At 35.1% G+C, this 18150-nt stretch overlaps 4 protein-coding genes across 5 annotated transcripts; all 4 read left to right on the plus strand.

The window, feature by feature from the left end:
- Positions 1 to 433: 433 nt before the first annotated feature.
- On the plus strand, positions 434 to 1903 carry fthl30 (ferritin, heavy polypeptide-like 30). 2 transcript variants are annotated; one of them, XR_012401047.1, is made up of 4 exons: positions 434 to 616; positions 1145 to 1291; positions 1386 to 1531; positions 1644 to 1903. XR_012401047.1 is itself a non-coding variant. In XM_073944580.1 (4 exons), the coding sequence occupies exons 1-4, from the start codon at positions 512 to 514 to the stop codon at positions 1791 to 1793; spliced, it is 528 nt and encodes a 175-aa protein (XP_073800681.1). In that variant the 5' UTR covers positions 434 to 511; the 3' UTR covers positions 1794 to 1903. The 2 variants fall into 2 exon arrangements, 1 of the variants encoding a protein (XP_073800681.1); XM_073944580.1 differs by having other exon boundaries at positions 1406 to 1531.
- Positions 1904 to 7130: 5227 nt separating this feature from the next.
- Positions 7131 to 8811, plus strand: fthl31 (ferritin, heavy polypeptide-like 31). Its single transcript, NM_001020531.1, is given in 4 exon segments — positions 7131 to 7372; positions 7966 to 8112; positions 8222 to 8347; positions 8444 to 8811. Coding segments are annotated over 4 exon segments (528 nt in total). The 5' UTR covers positions 7131 to 7267; the 3' UTR covers positions 8594 to 8811.
- Positions 8812 to 12428: 3617 nt separating this feature from the next.
- fthl29 (ferritin, heavy polypeptide-like 29) lies at positions 12429 to 13544 on the plus strand. Its single transcript, NM_001130667.1, is given in 4 exon segments — positions 12429 to 12638; positions 12824 to 12970; positions 13063 to 13188; positions 13362 to 13544. Coding segments are annotated over 4 exon segments (528 nt in total). The 5' UTR covers positions 12429 to 12533; the 3' UTR covers positions 13512 to 13544.
- Positions 13545 to 16551: 3007 nt separating this feature from the next.
- LOC558816 (ferritin, middle subunit-like) lies at positions 16552 to 18105 on the plus strand. The gene is made up of 4 exons (XM_682083.7): positions 16552 to 16800; positions 17346 to 17492; positions 17607 to 17732; positions 17844 to 18105. The coding sequence occupies exons 1-4, from the start codon at positions 16696 to 16698 to the stop codon at positions 17991 to 17993; spliced, it is 528 nt and encodes a 175-aa protein (XP_687175.2). The 5' UTR covers positions 16552 to 16695; the 3' UTR covers positions 17994 to 18105.
- Positions 18106 to 18150: the final 45 nt, after the last annotated feature.

Raw genomic sequence — 18150 nt, forward strand, 5'->3', positions numbered from 1 at the left:
GTCCACACTAAAATAACATTGTACTGTAGTACTTTATCAAACCTTTTTTTTAATGGTTTAAAGTAGTTTTTAAAAAACTTTTAATAAGTGTAATAAGCTTTAACTTTTTTGTGTATACTCAAGATGATTACAGACGATTATTTTATATAATATGGAGACAGACAAAAGATGCACTAACAAAACAGGAAAATAAACATTTAATTAGATCATTAACTGATAGACTTGATATTGTTTGTACAGTTGTGACCTGTTTGGCTGACCATGATATTAACTATAAAAAAAATTGAATAAAAAGTATAAATATGAAGAACAAAAACGATGTGTTGAACTTGATCTTGTTTTTGTCATCTAAGTAATAGCGTCACTTAGTTACTCAGCTCATTGTTTGATTGGCTGGTTTCAGTTCCACTGACGCATCATGTTGTGAGTGTATAAAAGATGAACGCGCTCCTTCATTTCACTCACTTCTTATTTATTTCGTAGAAGCGTTTTGATAATAAAACCTGTCGACATGGAGACTTGTCAGATTCGGCAGAACTACGACCGTGACTGCGAGGCTGCGATCAACAAGATGATCAATCTGGAGCTTTACGCTGCATACACCTACACCTCCATGGCAAGTGTTTATTATACAGTCTGTTTGACCAGAACCGCTTTTCGGCGAGTTGCTTAATTTTTTCTGTTGATTATTGTTTTCCATTTTTATATCAGACGCTAAATATATTTTTTTTCTTTCTGGAAAATGTAGGCTACAAATAATTTATATATTTATAAAAACGGTTGAATTTATTTGTAGTGGCTTAAACAAGTAGCCGACATAAAAAAGCTGTAATTAGTTTAGTCTATACCTAAAAAGGAACATATTTTCCTTTTCAAGGGATAAGTCGTTTAATTAATATGATGCATATTAACCCTTTATTACACTCAACACTGGTTCTAACAATATAAAAACATACAAGTCCAAATGCCATGAGCTGTGATGCACATTCGTTTTATTGAACTGTCCTGTAAACATGTATGGGTGCAGATCTTGTTATGTGGTCGTTTTGACTTTAACTGGATAGTTTTGTCGGCCACATGTCAAAAATGAACTGTCCTTGATGAAAAGCTTATATTAACATCAATTCAATATATTTTTGCACAGGCTCACTACTTCAAACGGGACGATGTGGCTCTTTCTGGATTTGCCAAGTTCTTCAATAAGAACAGCGAGGAGGAGCGCGAACATGCTGAGAAATTCATGGAGTTCCAGAACAAGAGAGGTGGACGCATTGTCCTTCAGGACATCAAGGTGCTTTTCCTGTCATGTATTATTTAAAGCAATGTAACATCAGCAACTATAGTCATTGTTCTGTTGTTTAGGAAGGGTCTTAACTTGCTCACAGATCTTGTATTTGCTCTTCAGAAGCCTGATCGAGATGTGTGGGGAAATGGACTGATTGCTATGCAGTGTGCTCTTCAGCTGGAGAAGAACGTCAACCAGGCTCTGCTGGACCTGCATAAGCTCGCCACTGAGATGGGAGACCCTCATGTGAGTGACCCCTAAAATTTGCCTCCATGTAACTTTGTAAATCAGTTTATTAGTTGAGTACTATTCTCTGAAGATATCATCCAATATAGTCTTCTGATGTCTTGTCCAACAGCTGTGTGATCACCTGGAGTCTCACTACCTGAATGAGCAGGTTGAGGCCATCAAGAAGCTTGGTGACCACATCACTAACCTCTCCAAGATGGATGCTGGAAACAACAGGATGGCGGAGTACCTGTTCGACAAGCACACCCTGGACAGCTAAACTCCAGCTGAAGTTGGAGACATTGTTTGATTACTTCTAGTAAATTTCATTAATACATGTTTGATGCACTGAATTTGCTGAATTTGAAGAATAAACATTTTGGTTGGATAGACTTGTGGTTTTAAACATTTGGTTTTGGCTGGATTTACTTGTGTTTTTATTTACAACTGTGAACAATAATATTTACAAGTGATGTGTTGTAGCTGGAAGGGCATCCGATGCGTAAAACAAATGCTGGATACGTTGGTGGTTCATTCTGCTGTGGTGACCCCTAATTAATAAAGGGACTAAGCCGAAAAGAAAATGAATGAATGAATGAATGAATGAATGAATGAATGAATGAATGAATGAATGAATGAATGAATGAAAGAATGAATAATTGAACAATAATAGTCTTATTGTCACATCCAGGATGTGCAGTGAAATTCAGAATTGGGAACTTCTCTTTTAATTCACTCCAAAAATTGTCATAATTATTGCACATCACTTGAAATGTGAAAAACAACCAATTGTTTTGAATCTGCCAAAGGCGTTTGGAGCTCCACCCTATTTTGAAAAAAGCACAACCTCGTTTGAATATTAAGAGACCAAAAGTATACAAAGGGCAGATTATTTGTGGGGTATTTTGGGCTGAAGCATTACATACACACTCCTGGGACATCAGAGACTTATTTTATATCTTGTTAAAAAGGCATAATGGGTCCTCTAAAACGTTTTCAGCAACTGGACATCAATCTGTAAACAGTGTCTGAAGCTACAATGGCCTTCATTATGTGAAACAAGGACATGCTTCACATAATGGGCCCCTGGGTTTGCCACATATTTTATGGGGTGGTTGTGAATGCACTTACAATCATCCTTACTTTCTCTTTCATTACAGTTCACTGTTTTGGAAGACTCAAATGCAGGATGGTCACATATGTGGATTATTAGGACTGCAGAGAAACATCCATTTACACATTTACATTCACATCCATGTCCATTGTTTGTTCTGAGAGAGAAAGAGACACTGTAGTTATGCTCAAAGTGTCATTTTACGGTACAGTGTTTTCACTGCTGACGTCAGCACTTCCAAAAGCAAACTAACAGCAGTCTCCATAGGGATATTTTCCAGGCAGGTACTGATGAGGCCCAACCCTGCTTCGCTTCAGTGGGTGTGTTTGTTACTGAAACACCTGCTCCACACACTCTTGACACATCAGCCTTAAACTTAAAAATTATAGTAATGAGGTTGTGAACAAGTCAGTTCCATGCAGATTCATAAACACCTGTGCAACTGCATTATACATGGTGCTTGGCTCAGTTATTCCATACATGAAAAAAATCTATGAGGGGACATGAAGGAACACCCTGTATTGAATTAATTGATTTGTTCAGCCCTCACCAATGTTACAACAAATGACTGAAGAAAAACTTAAAGCTAAGCTACTTTACTTACGGCTTTTTAATTCTTTTGTTGACTATACTGTTACACAAGAGAAAGAGAATTCGGTATAACCAATAATACATTTATAATCTTACAATTTGATGTCTAACCCACAGGTCCTACTGCACACAACCTGGTCTGAGCTGGGATCGAAGCAGCGATTATTTGTATAGGAGTCAGTTGCTTTAACAAGAAGGTCAAAGACCATGCCCTCTAGTGCCTGTCGCTAGAGCACCTATTGAAGTCAGAGGAGTGAGGTTTACCTGCATAGCACTTCACTAGCTGATCTCCATCACAGATGCAAGTGCAAGATAAGTAGTAATAACTGAGAACCAAAATTATCAGTTGCTAAATAACTAAAAGATTGAAGATAAAAGATCTGGGTAAAGAGCATAACCAACTCTTACAATGTAAATGGAAAAGGCCTGTGAAGCAACGGATGTCAAAGAGCAAAGAAGAAGGACTGAGGAATTGTCCTGAATTTATATTGGCACTTATATCCTACCAAGTATGCAATCCGATGTCTTGTCTGGTAAGTTAAAACAGAATAGGCTATAGAGTGGAAATTAAGTTCAGCGGTCCCATATATAATTACAGTATGTGCGTATGCGCCATTTTCCACACAAAGGTTTTGATCTATAAAAAAACTAACATGACAGAAAAATGTGTGGACCTGTAAGTAAACTCTAAGTAAACATATGTAACAAAAAAAAATCAATCAATTGAATCAATTTAAAATCATCATATGAGTCATAATCCTTAATATATGAAAAAAATATGTATTCTGCTGTACGTTCACTTGCAAGAAGGTTTCTACGCAAAGTTTTATAAATGACACTGGTCACCATGACCCTTTAGATTCATTAGACACTTATACATGTAGTTTGACACCTAAAAATAACCTTGAGCAAATATCTATCATGGAAAGTCAGGGAAAATCTATGAACAGTTCTTAACATAAGAACAGTTATTCATCAATCTGCTAAAAAAAAAAAAAAGCATGATGCATTTGCATACTCTCAAGACAAGAACAGGAAAGTGATGATATATAAATATTTTGGATTACATATGAAAGAATATATCTACTTGTAATAACTTATAAACGATAAAATGTCAGGATAAGATAAAAACATTATAATGAAATACATAACTTACCAATTACATTATCTGCCAACATGTACCACTTACATCTATAATAGTGAGAATTAGTCACACGGTTTGTTTTACAAGTTCCTGCAGGTTCACTTTTTAACAGCACACTGATGTAGCACATTATTTATATTGTTTACGACTACAGCTAATGCTTTAACTGTTTCTTTTTGCAATTATACTGTGAACATTATTTATAATTAATGAAATCACAAGCCATGCTGATACTGTTACGAGATACTGCATCACCTCTCAACATTACTGTTGGTGCTGTTTACACTCTTTTATTAATATCCATTCATTACTGGTTTTTAGGCATCTGAAAGAGCTGCTCGCTTCATTTCATTGTTTTGTAGTTACTACTGTATGCATATAATGACAACATTCATGGTTTCATAATGACAGTGATACTTATTTTTTTAGAGCAAATTTAAAGAATTAATATAAGTAATGTTTTTAAACTATTTAGAGAGGAGCATATGATATGAGTCATCTCTCATTTGTAATTAGCAATAATTCAGATTTATTCAAGCCTACAATAAATAGACTGATTTCACCCTACTGCCCTATCTTTGTTTTAGAAGAATCTCCCCTTCCACCTCATATCCTCCTTTTCCTGCTTAACCAGAGGAAGCTCTTGAGACCTACCTGATCTCGAACCCCTTACATGCTAATTGACCTGCAAGCAGAAGCCCTGGGCTCAATTATCTCTGTGCTCAGGGTTCTTTCCCGGGACAGCATGCCAAACCTGCTATTAGCGTCAAGCATACAGTATCTATACAAGTGAACTCTTGAAACAAAATTGGGTAAAACTTACAATAACAGTAGATGAATAATAATGTGTTAATACGTAAACTAAACATTACTTTATTATGAATTAATGATGAGTTAATGTATGTGCTAATCATGAACTAACTTTAACTACAACATGAGTCACATGAGTTCATGCTGAATAAGGGCTACCTACTTGTTAGTACATGATTGTTTGCTAATTAATATATTAATTGTCACATTGGTTTATGCTTAATTTAATTATCATGAACTCAAGATATGTTAATGTATTGTTATGTCATGACTTTACTTAAAGGGCATTTAAAGGGTTTATCAATAAACCATTCTTAACTGCTTGAATTCCTTATGCACGTCCGTCTAGTGCATTTACACTGAGTAACAATTGAAAGGTGTTCTGTCAACACCAACACGATCAGTTTAAACACAGGAGTTCATGAGCAGTTGGATAAATTAATGATAATGTGCCCCTTCAAGTGAAGTCATGACTAGGCCCACACGGAATCTGCACGTGCAAAATACCACATATTTTCCGCAGATTTCCACAGATTTTTTGCCCATCATTAATTCTGTTTATTTACTTGAGTAAATTTGTGTAGATCTACATTTATTCAGTTTTTTTTAATTATTACAGTAATATTATTGACTAATATGAAAACGTCCATCTGATTTATCTACAATGCAGTTTTGTACAGTAATAATTTTTGCCTTTTAGTAGATATATATTATATGAGAGACTTGTTTTGTTTACCAAATAATGTAAACCTAATTAGTTTTAGTTATGATGCTCCTAAAATAATTCCACAGAAATCTGCAGATTTTTACCAAAATTCTCTGCAGAAATGGCAAAAAACGTCCACAGATTCTGTCTGGCCCTGGTCATGACATAATCATACATTAACAGCTCATGAGTTTATGTTGGTTACATTTAGCTTAGCCTTAAATGTTAATTTATACATTAATTAACAATATGTACTAACAAGTAATTAAGTTAGTTAAGTAATTAAGTTAGAACTCTTGTGACTCATGTTGTAGCTAAGATTAGTTCATGATTAGCATAGCTATACCTTAACTCATCATTGATTCATAACAAAGTCATGTTTAATTTACATATTAATGCTTTATGTACTGCTATTGTAAAGTGTTAGCCAAAATTGTAAAATGCTTAAGGGCAATAGGCTAACACAATAATTTTGTTTCTTTTTATTGCATTGTGTCCATGCACACCACCTCAAATACAACCATTAAAAGGTCAATGCAAGATCCTCTATCAATAAATAAATAAATAGATGTAAAAAAAAGAAGAAGCTGAATTTACACATAAAGATTAGTTAAAATAATAACGTTGCACAGTTAAAAGTGGAAGTGTATACAGAAATATAGTAGGCTATACAGTTATAAAAAGTAACTGTTTTCTTTTTTATGATAGCTTATCCTAGCAAGTTGATCAGGTTACAAACATACCCGCATCTTCCTCTAGAGAGAAAATGCTGACTCACAGAGACGCAGCTCCATATCGGCCCTTGGGACGTTGCACTTGTCGTTCACTGAGAAGGTTTTACCAGGCAGGCGCGGCATCATTAACATGGGTTTTTGTAATGCAGCGTTTCATTGATAATATTTTTTGACAATCACCTTTGGAGAATATTTTTTCCCCATTTGTGTTGTAGTGTAAACATACTGTTTATTTTAGGCATTAAACATTAAAAAATAAAACATGACTGCATAGCTTAATTACACATAAAACGATCATAATAATTAAATAGTACAAATAACCTGTTTGATACAGTACGATGTTTATTGTAAAACAGAAAAGACTAAAAAGGATTAATCACGAAAGCTGATCGTGTTTTAGCTATCCAAGTAATTGCATCGTCACTCTGTTACTCAGCTCGCTGTTTGATTGGCTGGTTTCAGTTCCACTGACGCGTCATGTTGCGAGCGTATAAAAGATGAACGCGCTCCTTCATTTCACTCACAGCTTCAGGAAGATCTGGAGAGGTTCTTGCTTCAACAGTGATTGAACGGAACTTCGATCTCGCTTGAATTTATTCTAGCCTTATTTATTTATTTATTTTGTACAAGTATCTATATAGTAAAACCTGCCGAGATGGAGACTTCTCAGATTCGCCAGAACTACGTCCGCGACTGCGAGGCTGCGATCAACAAGATGATCAATCTGGAGCTTTACGCTGGATACACCTACACCTCCATGGCAAGTGTTCATCATTCAGTCTATTTAAACAGAACCGTGTCGGTGAATTATTTATCTGTTGAATAGTCTATTGTTTTCCTTTCTTGATACTTCAGTATAAAAAGGCTAAAACAATAAAATAAGCTATAAAAATAATCAATAAGGAAAGTAGCTTATATACAGTAAATTTAGGTTGTCTACCACTTTGGATTGTTATTCGAAAAGTAATTAACTAATTAATTTACAAAACATTTTACATTTATTTGTAAGGTAAGTACATTAAAAATAGCTGTAATTAAATTACTATACATATGATCAGTTGTTACATGTTTTCCCTTTTCAGACTAAAACTTCATTATACTCAACACTGGTTATAACAATATAAAAAAAAAACATATAGGTTCAAAAAACGTACAAGTTTAAATGCCATGAGCTGTGATGCAATTTATTTTATTAAACCATCCTGTAAATGGTTATAGCTGCAGATCTTGTTCTGTGGTTGTTTTGACTTTTTGTCATCCTAATGTTAAAAATGAACTGTCCTTGATGAAAAGCCTTGTAGTTTAACATGTATAATAACATCAATTCTTATTCCTATCTCTGATTGTGCACAGGCTCACTATTTTAAACGGGACGATGTGGCTCTTCCTGGATTTGCCAAGTTCTTCAAGAAGAACAGTGAGGAGGAGCGCGAACATGCTGAGAAATTCATGGAGTTCCAGAACAAGAGAGGTGGACGCATTGTCCTTCAGGACATCAAGGTGCTCTTCCTGTCATTTATTATTTAAAGCAATGTAACATCAACAACTCTACTGTTTGTTGTTCAAAAATGGTCTTAACTTGCTCACTGATCTTGTATTTGCTCTTCAGAAGCCTGATCGTGATGTGTGGGGAAATGGGCTGATTGCTATGCAGTGTGCTCTTCAGCTGGAGAAGAACGTCAACCAGGCTCTGCTGGACCTGCATAAACTCGCTACTGAGATGGGAGACCCTCATGTGAGTGACCCAAAATTTGCCTGTATGTATATGTCCATTTGAAGTGGTTCTGGGAACATATTGTCCTAAATTCTCTTCTGATGTCTTGTCCAACAGCTGTGTGATTTCCTGGAGACTCACTACCTGGATGAGCAGGTTGAGGCCATCAAGAAGCTTGGTGACCACATCACTAACCTCTCCAAGATGGATGCTGGAAATAACAGGATGGCGGAGTACCTGTTTGACAAGCAAACCCTGGACAGCTAAACTCTGATCATCTGCATCCTCCAAAGCCTCCAGTTGTACTCTATGCTTAAATCATGAAACCATGTTGTCCCGCAGTAAAATCTTTGAGGTTAACATTTAGGGGCTTCATGTTTAAGATCCTGCCTTCTTTAATTAGTCATCTAGCTGATGCCTTGCTTGTTGAGTGTGCACTGACTTGGTCACCTTGTGAATCTGATGAATAAACATTTCTGGCTGAATTTACTTGTCATTTTTCTGTTTTTCAACGAACTGAAGGTGCATTAGAGGGTAGTTTATGGAGGTTGTGTTTGAACCTGCTTTTTCTCATTTAATAGATATTAATTAATTTTGTCTGGTCTATAAAGAATAACAACTTTATTTTTATGGAAGATTGCAGTATAAAAATCTTTGCAGGACACACTAATGCCAAGAAGCTATGTATACAATCTCGTTTTCATTTTGACTAATAAGTTTTATTACATCTTGTACACCTGCAAGCGGAAGCTAATCTATAAATTTAAATCAAATGTTACTCTTAGGTTTGATAAATATTCAGAGTTAATCGACCATTTTTCATCTCTAAATCGTCCTGAATCTGTCGAGTGTCTATCCAACCTACAATAGTTTCTATATTATTTAATGCAATTTGTAAACTGGGATGGGGTTTCAACATTCAGTACAGATGAATTATTGATCCTTTGTTATGGCATCTGTTTTATATTTGCAAGAGTCTTTGGTACCTTTTTATTATAGTATGTTATTTTCATTAACTACAGTGCATCTGGAAAGTCATAGCGCTTCACTTTTTCTACATTTTGTTATGTTATAGCCTTATTCCAAAATGGATTAAATTCATTCATTTCCTCAGGATTCTACACACAATACCCCATAATGACAATGTGAAAAAAGATTTTTTGAAATTGTTGCAAATTTATCAAAAATAAAAAACGTAAAAGATTACATGTACAGTACATAAATATTCACAGCCTTTGCTCAATATTTTGTTGATGCACCTTTGGCAGCAATTAAAGCCTCAAGTCTTTTTGAATATGAAGCCACAAGCTTGGCACAGCTGTCTTTGGGAATTTTTGCCCATTCCTCTTTGCAGTACCTCTCAAGCTCTATCAGGTTGGATGGGAAGCGACGGTGTACAACCATTTACAGATCTCTCTAGAGATGTTCAATAGGATTAATTAGTTGTTGTGATGGCACCCCATTGATATTTTGGCTGTGTGCTTTGGGTCATTGTCCTGCTGGAAGATGAACCGTCGCCCAAGTCTGAGATCAAGAGCACTCTGAAGCAGGTTTTCATTTAGGATGTCTCTGTACATTGCTGCATTCATCTTTCCCTCTATCCTGACTAGTCTTCCAGTTCCTACTGCTAAAAAACATCCCCACAGCATGATGCTGCCACCACCATGCTTTACTGTAGGGATGGTATTAGGTATAAAAAAATTATTTAAATAAATTTATAAAAATTTCAAACAAATATTTTTTCACATTGTCATTATGGGGTATTGTGTGTAGAATTTTCAGTAAATAAATGTAATCAATTTTGAAATATGGCTCTAACATAAAAAATGCGAAAAAAGTGAAGCACTATGAATACTTTCTGGATGCACTGTAAAATGTGTATTTGTTTTAAATAGTACCAGAAATATTCTGATATAAAGAAAAACATGTACTGTGAAGAAACAGAAAGATTAGGGAAATTTCAAGTCTAATTTTAGTTGGAAAGTAAACATTTTACAAATAATATTTTATAGTACACACACAATCGCTCCTTTTTAATGTCAAAATGCAAAACATTTCTTCTCTCATCACATTGTAAAGGAAAGTTCACCCAATACCTAACTTTTATCATCATTTACTTATTCTCCACTTGTTCCAAACTTCTTTGACTTTCTTTCTACAGTTCAACACAAAATAAGATTAACAGTAAAAAATTTGTTAACCAGTACCCGTTGTGTTGTATAGTATTTTTCATACAATGGTTGTGAATAACTACGGGTTTCCAACATTCTTCAAAATATATCTTTTGTGCTTAACATAATAAAAAACATTTTGAAACCATTTGAGAATAAGTAAACGTGAGTAAACTTATATTTTAATAAACTTTGCTTTTAAATTATATGGCATCTTTACTGTCTCTTATTTTTTTACAGGTTTTATAGTTGTCATTTTTTTTTACCAAGACTCCTTGATAGAGGATATATTGTATCTCAGTGGTTAAGTGATAAATAAATAAATAAATAAATAAATAAATAAATAAATAAATAAATAAAACTCTGCTTTAAGGAGATTCCATGAGTTTAAAGAAAACTAGTTTGCAATAAATAACTTCATAATCTTTGATAATAAATAACTTAAAATACATTCTTAACTATTACATCAACACCAATGATTTGCAAGTGTATGAATATAATTATTATATACTTTTATCCTTAATTAATCCTTAATAATGCATTGATCATAAACACATAAAAAGCAGCATCAGATGGATTATAATTTATGCTGCCACTCATTTTACTGAATAATTAGATAATAATTATTAAAAACTATTATGTTGAGATTCACATTTTTCTCAAAACCCTTTAGTAAGCACTTTGTTTCTATAACACATAACATATTTAAGCATACCTTTCACAAACAGATGATGTACACAAATGAAATTAGATGTAATTCTGGTATTACTTATCTAAAAATAAAGGTTAGCAGGTCTGAAAGTCAAATCTACAAACACATTATGCAATTGCTGAGTCACAGCAACACAGCCCAGTATCATGACTTTGTCTCTTTATGCATTGCTAACAGACTGAGACTTCACACTGGATTGTAAAAAGTGATTAATTACTTAAAATTAATTTTTGATAAAAATGCATTTAATAATTTACTTAATTTTAAGACAGGTTAATAGGCTTACTCACCTTTTAAGTTCAGCTAACTAATTGCATTAAACACAATGGATTTACTCACTTTTTAAACGTAAATTAAACAAATAGCATTTTACAGCGGTAAAGATGTTTTGTCTTTGTCACCCCGCTCATTTCTTTAAATATGAATGCAGTTATCAGGGGGATCTGTCCCAGAGAGTGAATTGTCCCAGATGCCATAACTCATTGCTATTGCTGCACAGGGTCATATTGCTGAAAAGGAGACATTTTGTGTAGTTTTCTAATGCTGGACATAATGTGCATAGTTGTATTGTATAAACATAAACATTAGAAAATCAAGTCAAACTGCTCTAAATCTGTGCTGACATGTCTTTTATATTATTGTTTAAAAATATATGAATCATGCGACCAGACTTGTGATATGGCTTTGATCAGATCTGCTATACCATGAAAGCTTAGGTTGCAAAATCTTATCATTTTGCCACTGCTGACGACTGCATATAAACAAGAAAAATGAAATTCATCATAAATAGACTATACTCATATCAAACAAGTTCCTCAAACATATTTTCACCTTAAAATTAAGAAATTAATGCCTGGTTGTTTTTCCCCTCTGCTCATATGAACGGTTAAAGAACTAACCCATCGTACAAGCAGTATGTAAAATTAATGGGTACTTTTTGATTACCACAATAAGACAAAGTAGAGTTTATTTAGATTAATTTAAATTTATTTACTATAAAAATACATAAAATAAAAAGAAATTAAATTAATTTAAAAAAAATTTTAATAAAAAAAAAATCTTTATCTTACAAAATGACAACACAGAGACCTAGTGTGGTGTCACATCATTACTCTGCACTTTTTGATTGGTTGCTGGTTTCAGTTCCACTGACGCAGCATCTTAAGTGTATATAAAGAAGAACACACTCCTTCATTTCACTCACAGCTTCAGGAAGATCTGGAGAGGTTCTTGCTTCAACAGTGATTGAACGGAACTTTGATTTTAGCGAAATTCTTTTTTTTGTTCCAGCGATATTGGTAATACAACAGTAAATCCCGCAGAGATGGAGACTTGTCAGATCCGCCAGAACTATGACAGCGACTGCGAGGCTTTGATCAACAAGATGATCAATCTGGAGCTTTACGCTGGATACACCTACACCTCCATGGTAAGTGTTTATTATGGATAATCACCTTTCTAAATTGCATCTTTCCCTTGACTGTTTAAAATTAATGTTTGTATTAGGCTCCATTTTTTAAGGCACCAGTTTAAGAGCTATTTTGAGAGTGTTGCATATTTATATTTATTTACTGAATGTTTACTACTATTCCTAAATACATTTTTTTCCTACAGGCTCACTACTTCAAACGGGACGATGTGGCCCTTCCTGGATTTGCCAAGTTCTTCAAGAATAACAGTGAGGAGGAGCGCGAACATGCTGAGAAATTCATGGAGTTCCAGAACAAGAGAGGTGGACGCATTGTCCTTCAGGACATTAAGGTGTGTTGACATTGATTTAAACAAAACTTTTGATGTGAAACACCCTTCCGTTTCTTGTGTAATGTGCTCACTAAACTTGTTTCTCTCTTCAGAAACCTGGTCGTGATGTGTGGGACAATGGACTGACTGCTATGCAGTGTGCTCTTCAGCTGGAGAAGAGCGTAAACCAGGCTCTGCTGGACCTGCATAAAGTCGCCTCTCAGAAGGGAGACCCTCATGTAAGTTCACTTCAGATTGTCACAAGTCAGCTAAAATGGTAATAAGTAATTTGGGGAGCTGCTGTTTAAATAGTGCTTTGGTCTATGTGTATACACATAGTTCTGCCCATCAATTTTGAGATTTTGGATATAGGCCATTGTCCTAAATATTCTTCTGATGTCTTGTCCAACAGCTGTGTGATTTGCTGGAGTCTCACTACCTGAATGAGCAGGTTGAGGCCATTAAGAAGCTTGGTGACCACATCACTAACCTCTCCAAGATGGATGCTGGAAATAACCGGATGGCGGAGTACCTGTTTGACAAGCACACCCTGGACAGCTAAATGCAGACATCATCTGCATCCTCCAAAGAGGCCCTCTATAATATTTTCTTAATCTACTAGTTCATTATACTTAAGTAATAACACAAAAAAAGTTTTAAATCCTGTTAATGTTGTTTTAGTCAATTCCATGCTTTCCTTCTAAATGGATACTAATTGATTTTGGGGAATTTGATTAATAAACCTCTCGGGTTGGATTGAATTGTCTTTTTTTATTTTTTTAAAATGGTGGTGATTGAGTCATATCTAAACACATCACACACACACACACACACACACACACACACACACACACACACACACACACACACACACACACACACACACACACGTGTATGTATATGTATATATAGTATAAAGTTATTATTAGTCATATATTTATTGACTTTAAACACAGTGGGTGAATGCTCCTGACTGGCCTTCCTGCAATTTTTTTTTTTAAATGTATATGTAACCCCGCCAGTCCAACCCGCTCCGAGCAGGGATCGAACCGGCAGCTCTTGCATGGGAGTCGGTTGCTCTAACAAGGAGGTTTAAGACCATGCCCAGCAAACAATTTAGTATTTAATAGATGTCTAACAGGCTAAATTTGGGCTGTCAAAGAAATTCTAATTGACATCTAAGAACAGCTAAAAACTAATAGACAGATTAGACCAGGGATGTCCAAACTCGGTCCTGGAGGGCCAGTGTCCTGCTGAGTTTAGCTCCAACTTGCTTCAACACACCTGTTAGAAAGTTTCTAGTGTGTGTAGTAAGAGCTTGATTAGCTGGTTCAGGTGTGTTTGATTGAGGTTGGAGCTAAACTCCACTGGCCCTCCAGGACCGAGTTTGAACACCCCTGGATTAGACAGACTTTATATGTGTAGTCATTAATTTCTATTTATTTGAGGACTATTCTATTTTTAGCCTATTCTTAGTAGTTTATTAGACTTTCACTGACAGCCCAAATTTAGCCTTGTTTTAGCCGAAACGACTATGTTTAGACATCTATTAGGCAATCTACTAGACATCTTTTAAAAACAAAAAATGCTTGCTGGGTGGCCTCAAGCATCTGTCGCTAAAGCACCTTTAGAGGTCAGAGGAGTGAGGTTTACCTGCATAGCACTTTATGGCATCTGTTAATGTACATATAAAAATGAGAAATAGATCATGATGACCCCTGATTGTTGAGCAGCTAAAAATTTAAATGATGTCAGCCTGGGCAAAAATGTTACTTGTAAACATTTAAATCTCATCTTTCTTTTTCATTTGCAAAAAAACAAAAATCTTGATTATTACAAGACTTGATTATTTAAAATACCCAGCACAGCCAGTCCAGTTGAGAAAAATAACTAAAAAGTAACAGCACATTGCGCAATTACGTAAAAAGTAACTAACATAATTAGTCTTTTTAGGAAACATATAAATATTGCAATGCAATGTTGAGACTTATAGGGCAGACTAGTGAACCACTGTTTCCACCTATAGATGGTCAGTGTCATCAAAACAACTTTTTGTTTGTACTAACACTCTTCAGGTCATTGCTCAGTGACAAGTACCTGTTGCTGATACAGACTCAGGGTGAATGTTTTTGAACAAAAATGTTTTGTCATTTACTGTCGTTCTCGTCTGGTTGATTAAAAATAAGCTAGCTGTCACATGGAAGTTGCAAAGGAGTGCTTTTCAGTAACAAACAATTTGAACCCGCTGTATTTTTTGTAGCAGTGATTTTAGATTGCCTGTTAGTTTCTTCGTGTTAAGCCAGATTTGCATAACCATATTACAAGACCTGGGTCCAGCATTCCTCGTTTCTGCAGACCAACTGTCTGTAGTTGATTCAGGAGGATTATCCTTTTGTTTTGAATTGATGTAGTTGAGGCAACTGTCTTGTGTTGTATTTGTATTTGGTTTTAATTCAAGTTTTGTTTTGGCTTTTTTTCCATTGTACTACAGTATATTGCAAACATTATAAAATGTTGTTGCATTGTGCATTGCAGGCCATTCAGACCAATCAGTTCTGACAGCATATGCTTTTAGGTCATTGTAACTTCTTAAACTAAGTTAATCATGTTCTAACTTAATTTTTTAGGTTACGCAAGCAGTTTAAAATAATATGTTCAATTATATTAATAAGGTTAATTTGATTCAGCTTAAAAATTTAAGCCAACCAGGATTTTTTTACAGTGTAGGAATAATCTCTAGCCAGGTCCAACTTTGTGTGTTTTTTACATTCAAAGAGTATTATCTATAAGGGGATATCAGGCTAAGAAAGAACATCCTGTATTGAGTTTATTATTTTGTGCAGCACTCACTATTCACAATGAGTGAAGACTTTTTTATTTAGGCTGTTAAATGCATTTGTTGAAGATAAAGATCATTCAGATGGCCTTGGCTATAACTAACAACATTGGTATTTATATAAAAGTTTAGTTATTTACAATTCTTAATTATAAATATACTAACCAATCACAATATCTGTCTTTATAGTCTATTACATATAATAGTGTGAATTCTTTTTTACACGTTCCCGTCTCCCTTTATTACAGTAGACTGGTGTCGAACTTGTATCCTAGCAAGTTGATCAGGTTACAAACATACTCGCATCTTCCTCGAGAGAGAAAATGCTGAGTCACAGAGACGCAGCTCCATGTCAGCCCTTGGGATGCTGCACTTGTTGCTCACTCAGAATGGAAGTGAATCTTTGTAATGCAGTGTTTTATTCATAAAAATGAGACAAAAACATCTGGAAAATATGTTTTCCTATTGGTGGTGTAGAAAAATATGGTTTAGTCTATTAGCCTATAACCAAAAAAAGACATAAAACTAAGTCACATTGTTAAAATCTAAATAAACTTGTGAATCATATTTTTAAATAAATGTGCTGAATCCAACATGCTATTAATTATGGAAAAGCAAAGACTGAACACAGCACAAAAAATAATGTTTATTATCTAAATTGCATCGTCACAGTTACCTAGCTCGTTGTTTGATTGGCTGGTTTCAGTTCCACTGACGCATCATGTTGTGAGCGTATAAAAGATGAACGCGCTCCTTCATTTCACTCACAGCTTCAGGAAGATCTGGAGAGGTTCTTGCTTCAACAGTGATTGAACAGAACTTCGATCTCGCTTGAATTTATTCTAGCTCTATTTATTTATTTATTTATTTATTTATTGAGTAAAGTATTTATATAATTAAACTTGTCGAGATGGAGACTTGTCAGATTCGCCAGAACTACGATCGTGACTGCGAGGCTGCGATCAACAAGATGATCAATCTGGAGCTTTACGCTGGATACACCTACACCTCCATGGCAAGTGTTTAATTATCAGTATATTTGATTAGAACCGTTTTCTGCGAGATATTTATCTGCTGATTATTGTTTTTCATTCTTGACACCACTATCTGACGCTCAATAAAAAAAAAGTAGTAAGAGAATAGTGTAGGCTACATAAGGCCTATGTCTATGTGTAGGTTATAGGCTTGCCAGTGGTGGGTTACTTTAAAACAGTAGCTTAAATAATTTTTATATTTCTACAAAACGGCTGAGTTTATTTTTGGTGGTCTAAAGGAAGTAGCCTACATAAAATATTTGTATTTAAATTAACCTTTACCTCAAAATTATCAGTAATCTTTAAAGACTATTCATGATGTATATTAACTCATTACACCCAACGCTGGTTATAGAGTAAATAAACAACATGTACATGGTCACTGCAGAACCGTCTTCTGTGGTCATTTTCACTTAACCATACAGCTTTTGATGATTAAAAAAAATTAATCGTCCTTGATGAAAAGCCTTGTAGTTTAACATGTAGAATAACATCAATTCTTATTCCTATCTCTGATTTTGCACAGGCTCACTACTTCAAACGGGACGATGTGGCCCTTCCTGGATTTGCCAAGTTCTTCAATAAGAACAGCGAGGAGGAGCGCGAACATGCTGAGAAATTCATGGAGTTCCAGAACAAGAGAGGTGGACGCATTGTCCTTCAGGACATCAAGGTGCTTTTCCTGTCATGTATTATTTAAAGCAATGTAACATCAGCAACTCTAGTCATTGTTCTGTTGTTCAAAAATGGTCTTAACTTGCTCACTGATCTTGTATTTGCTCTTCAGAAGCCTGATCGTGATGTGTGGGGAAATGGGCTGATTGCTATGCAGTGTGCTCTTCAGCTGGAGAAGAACGTCAACCAGGCTCTGCTGGACCTGCATAAGCTCGCCACTGAGATGGGAGACCCTCATGTGAGTGACCCAAAATTTGACTACATGTAACTTTGTAAAGTAGTTTATTAGTTTAATCACTATTCTAGAAAGGTGTCATCCTAAATTATTTTCTGATGTCTTGACCATCAGCTGTGTGATTTCCTGGAGTCTCACTACCTGGATGAGCAGGTTGAGGCCATCAAGAAGCTTGGTGACCACATCACTAACCTCTCCAAGATGGATGCTGGAAACAACCGGATGGCGGAGAACCTGTTCGACAAGCACACCCTGGACAGCTAAACTAAGACCTCTGATCTAAAGATGGAGACATTATTTGATTACTTCTAAATGTCATTAACAGAATGTTTGATGCACTCACTGCTGAATTTGAAGAATAAACATTTTAAAGCTGGATTTACAGTTTTTATTTACAATTGTGAACATTAAAGATCTTGTA

This window comes from Danio rerio, chromosome 3, assembly GCF_049306965.1.
Source record: "Danio rerio strain Tuebingen ecotype United States chromosome 3, GRCz12tu, whole genome shotgun sequence".
Classification (NCBI taxonomy): domain Eukaryota; kingdom Metazoa; phylum Chordata; class Actinopteri; order Cypriniformes; family Danionidae; genus Danio; species Danio rerio.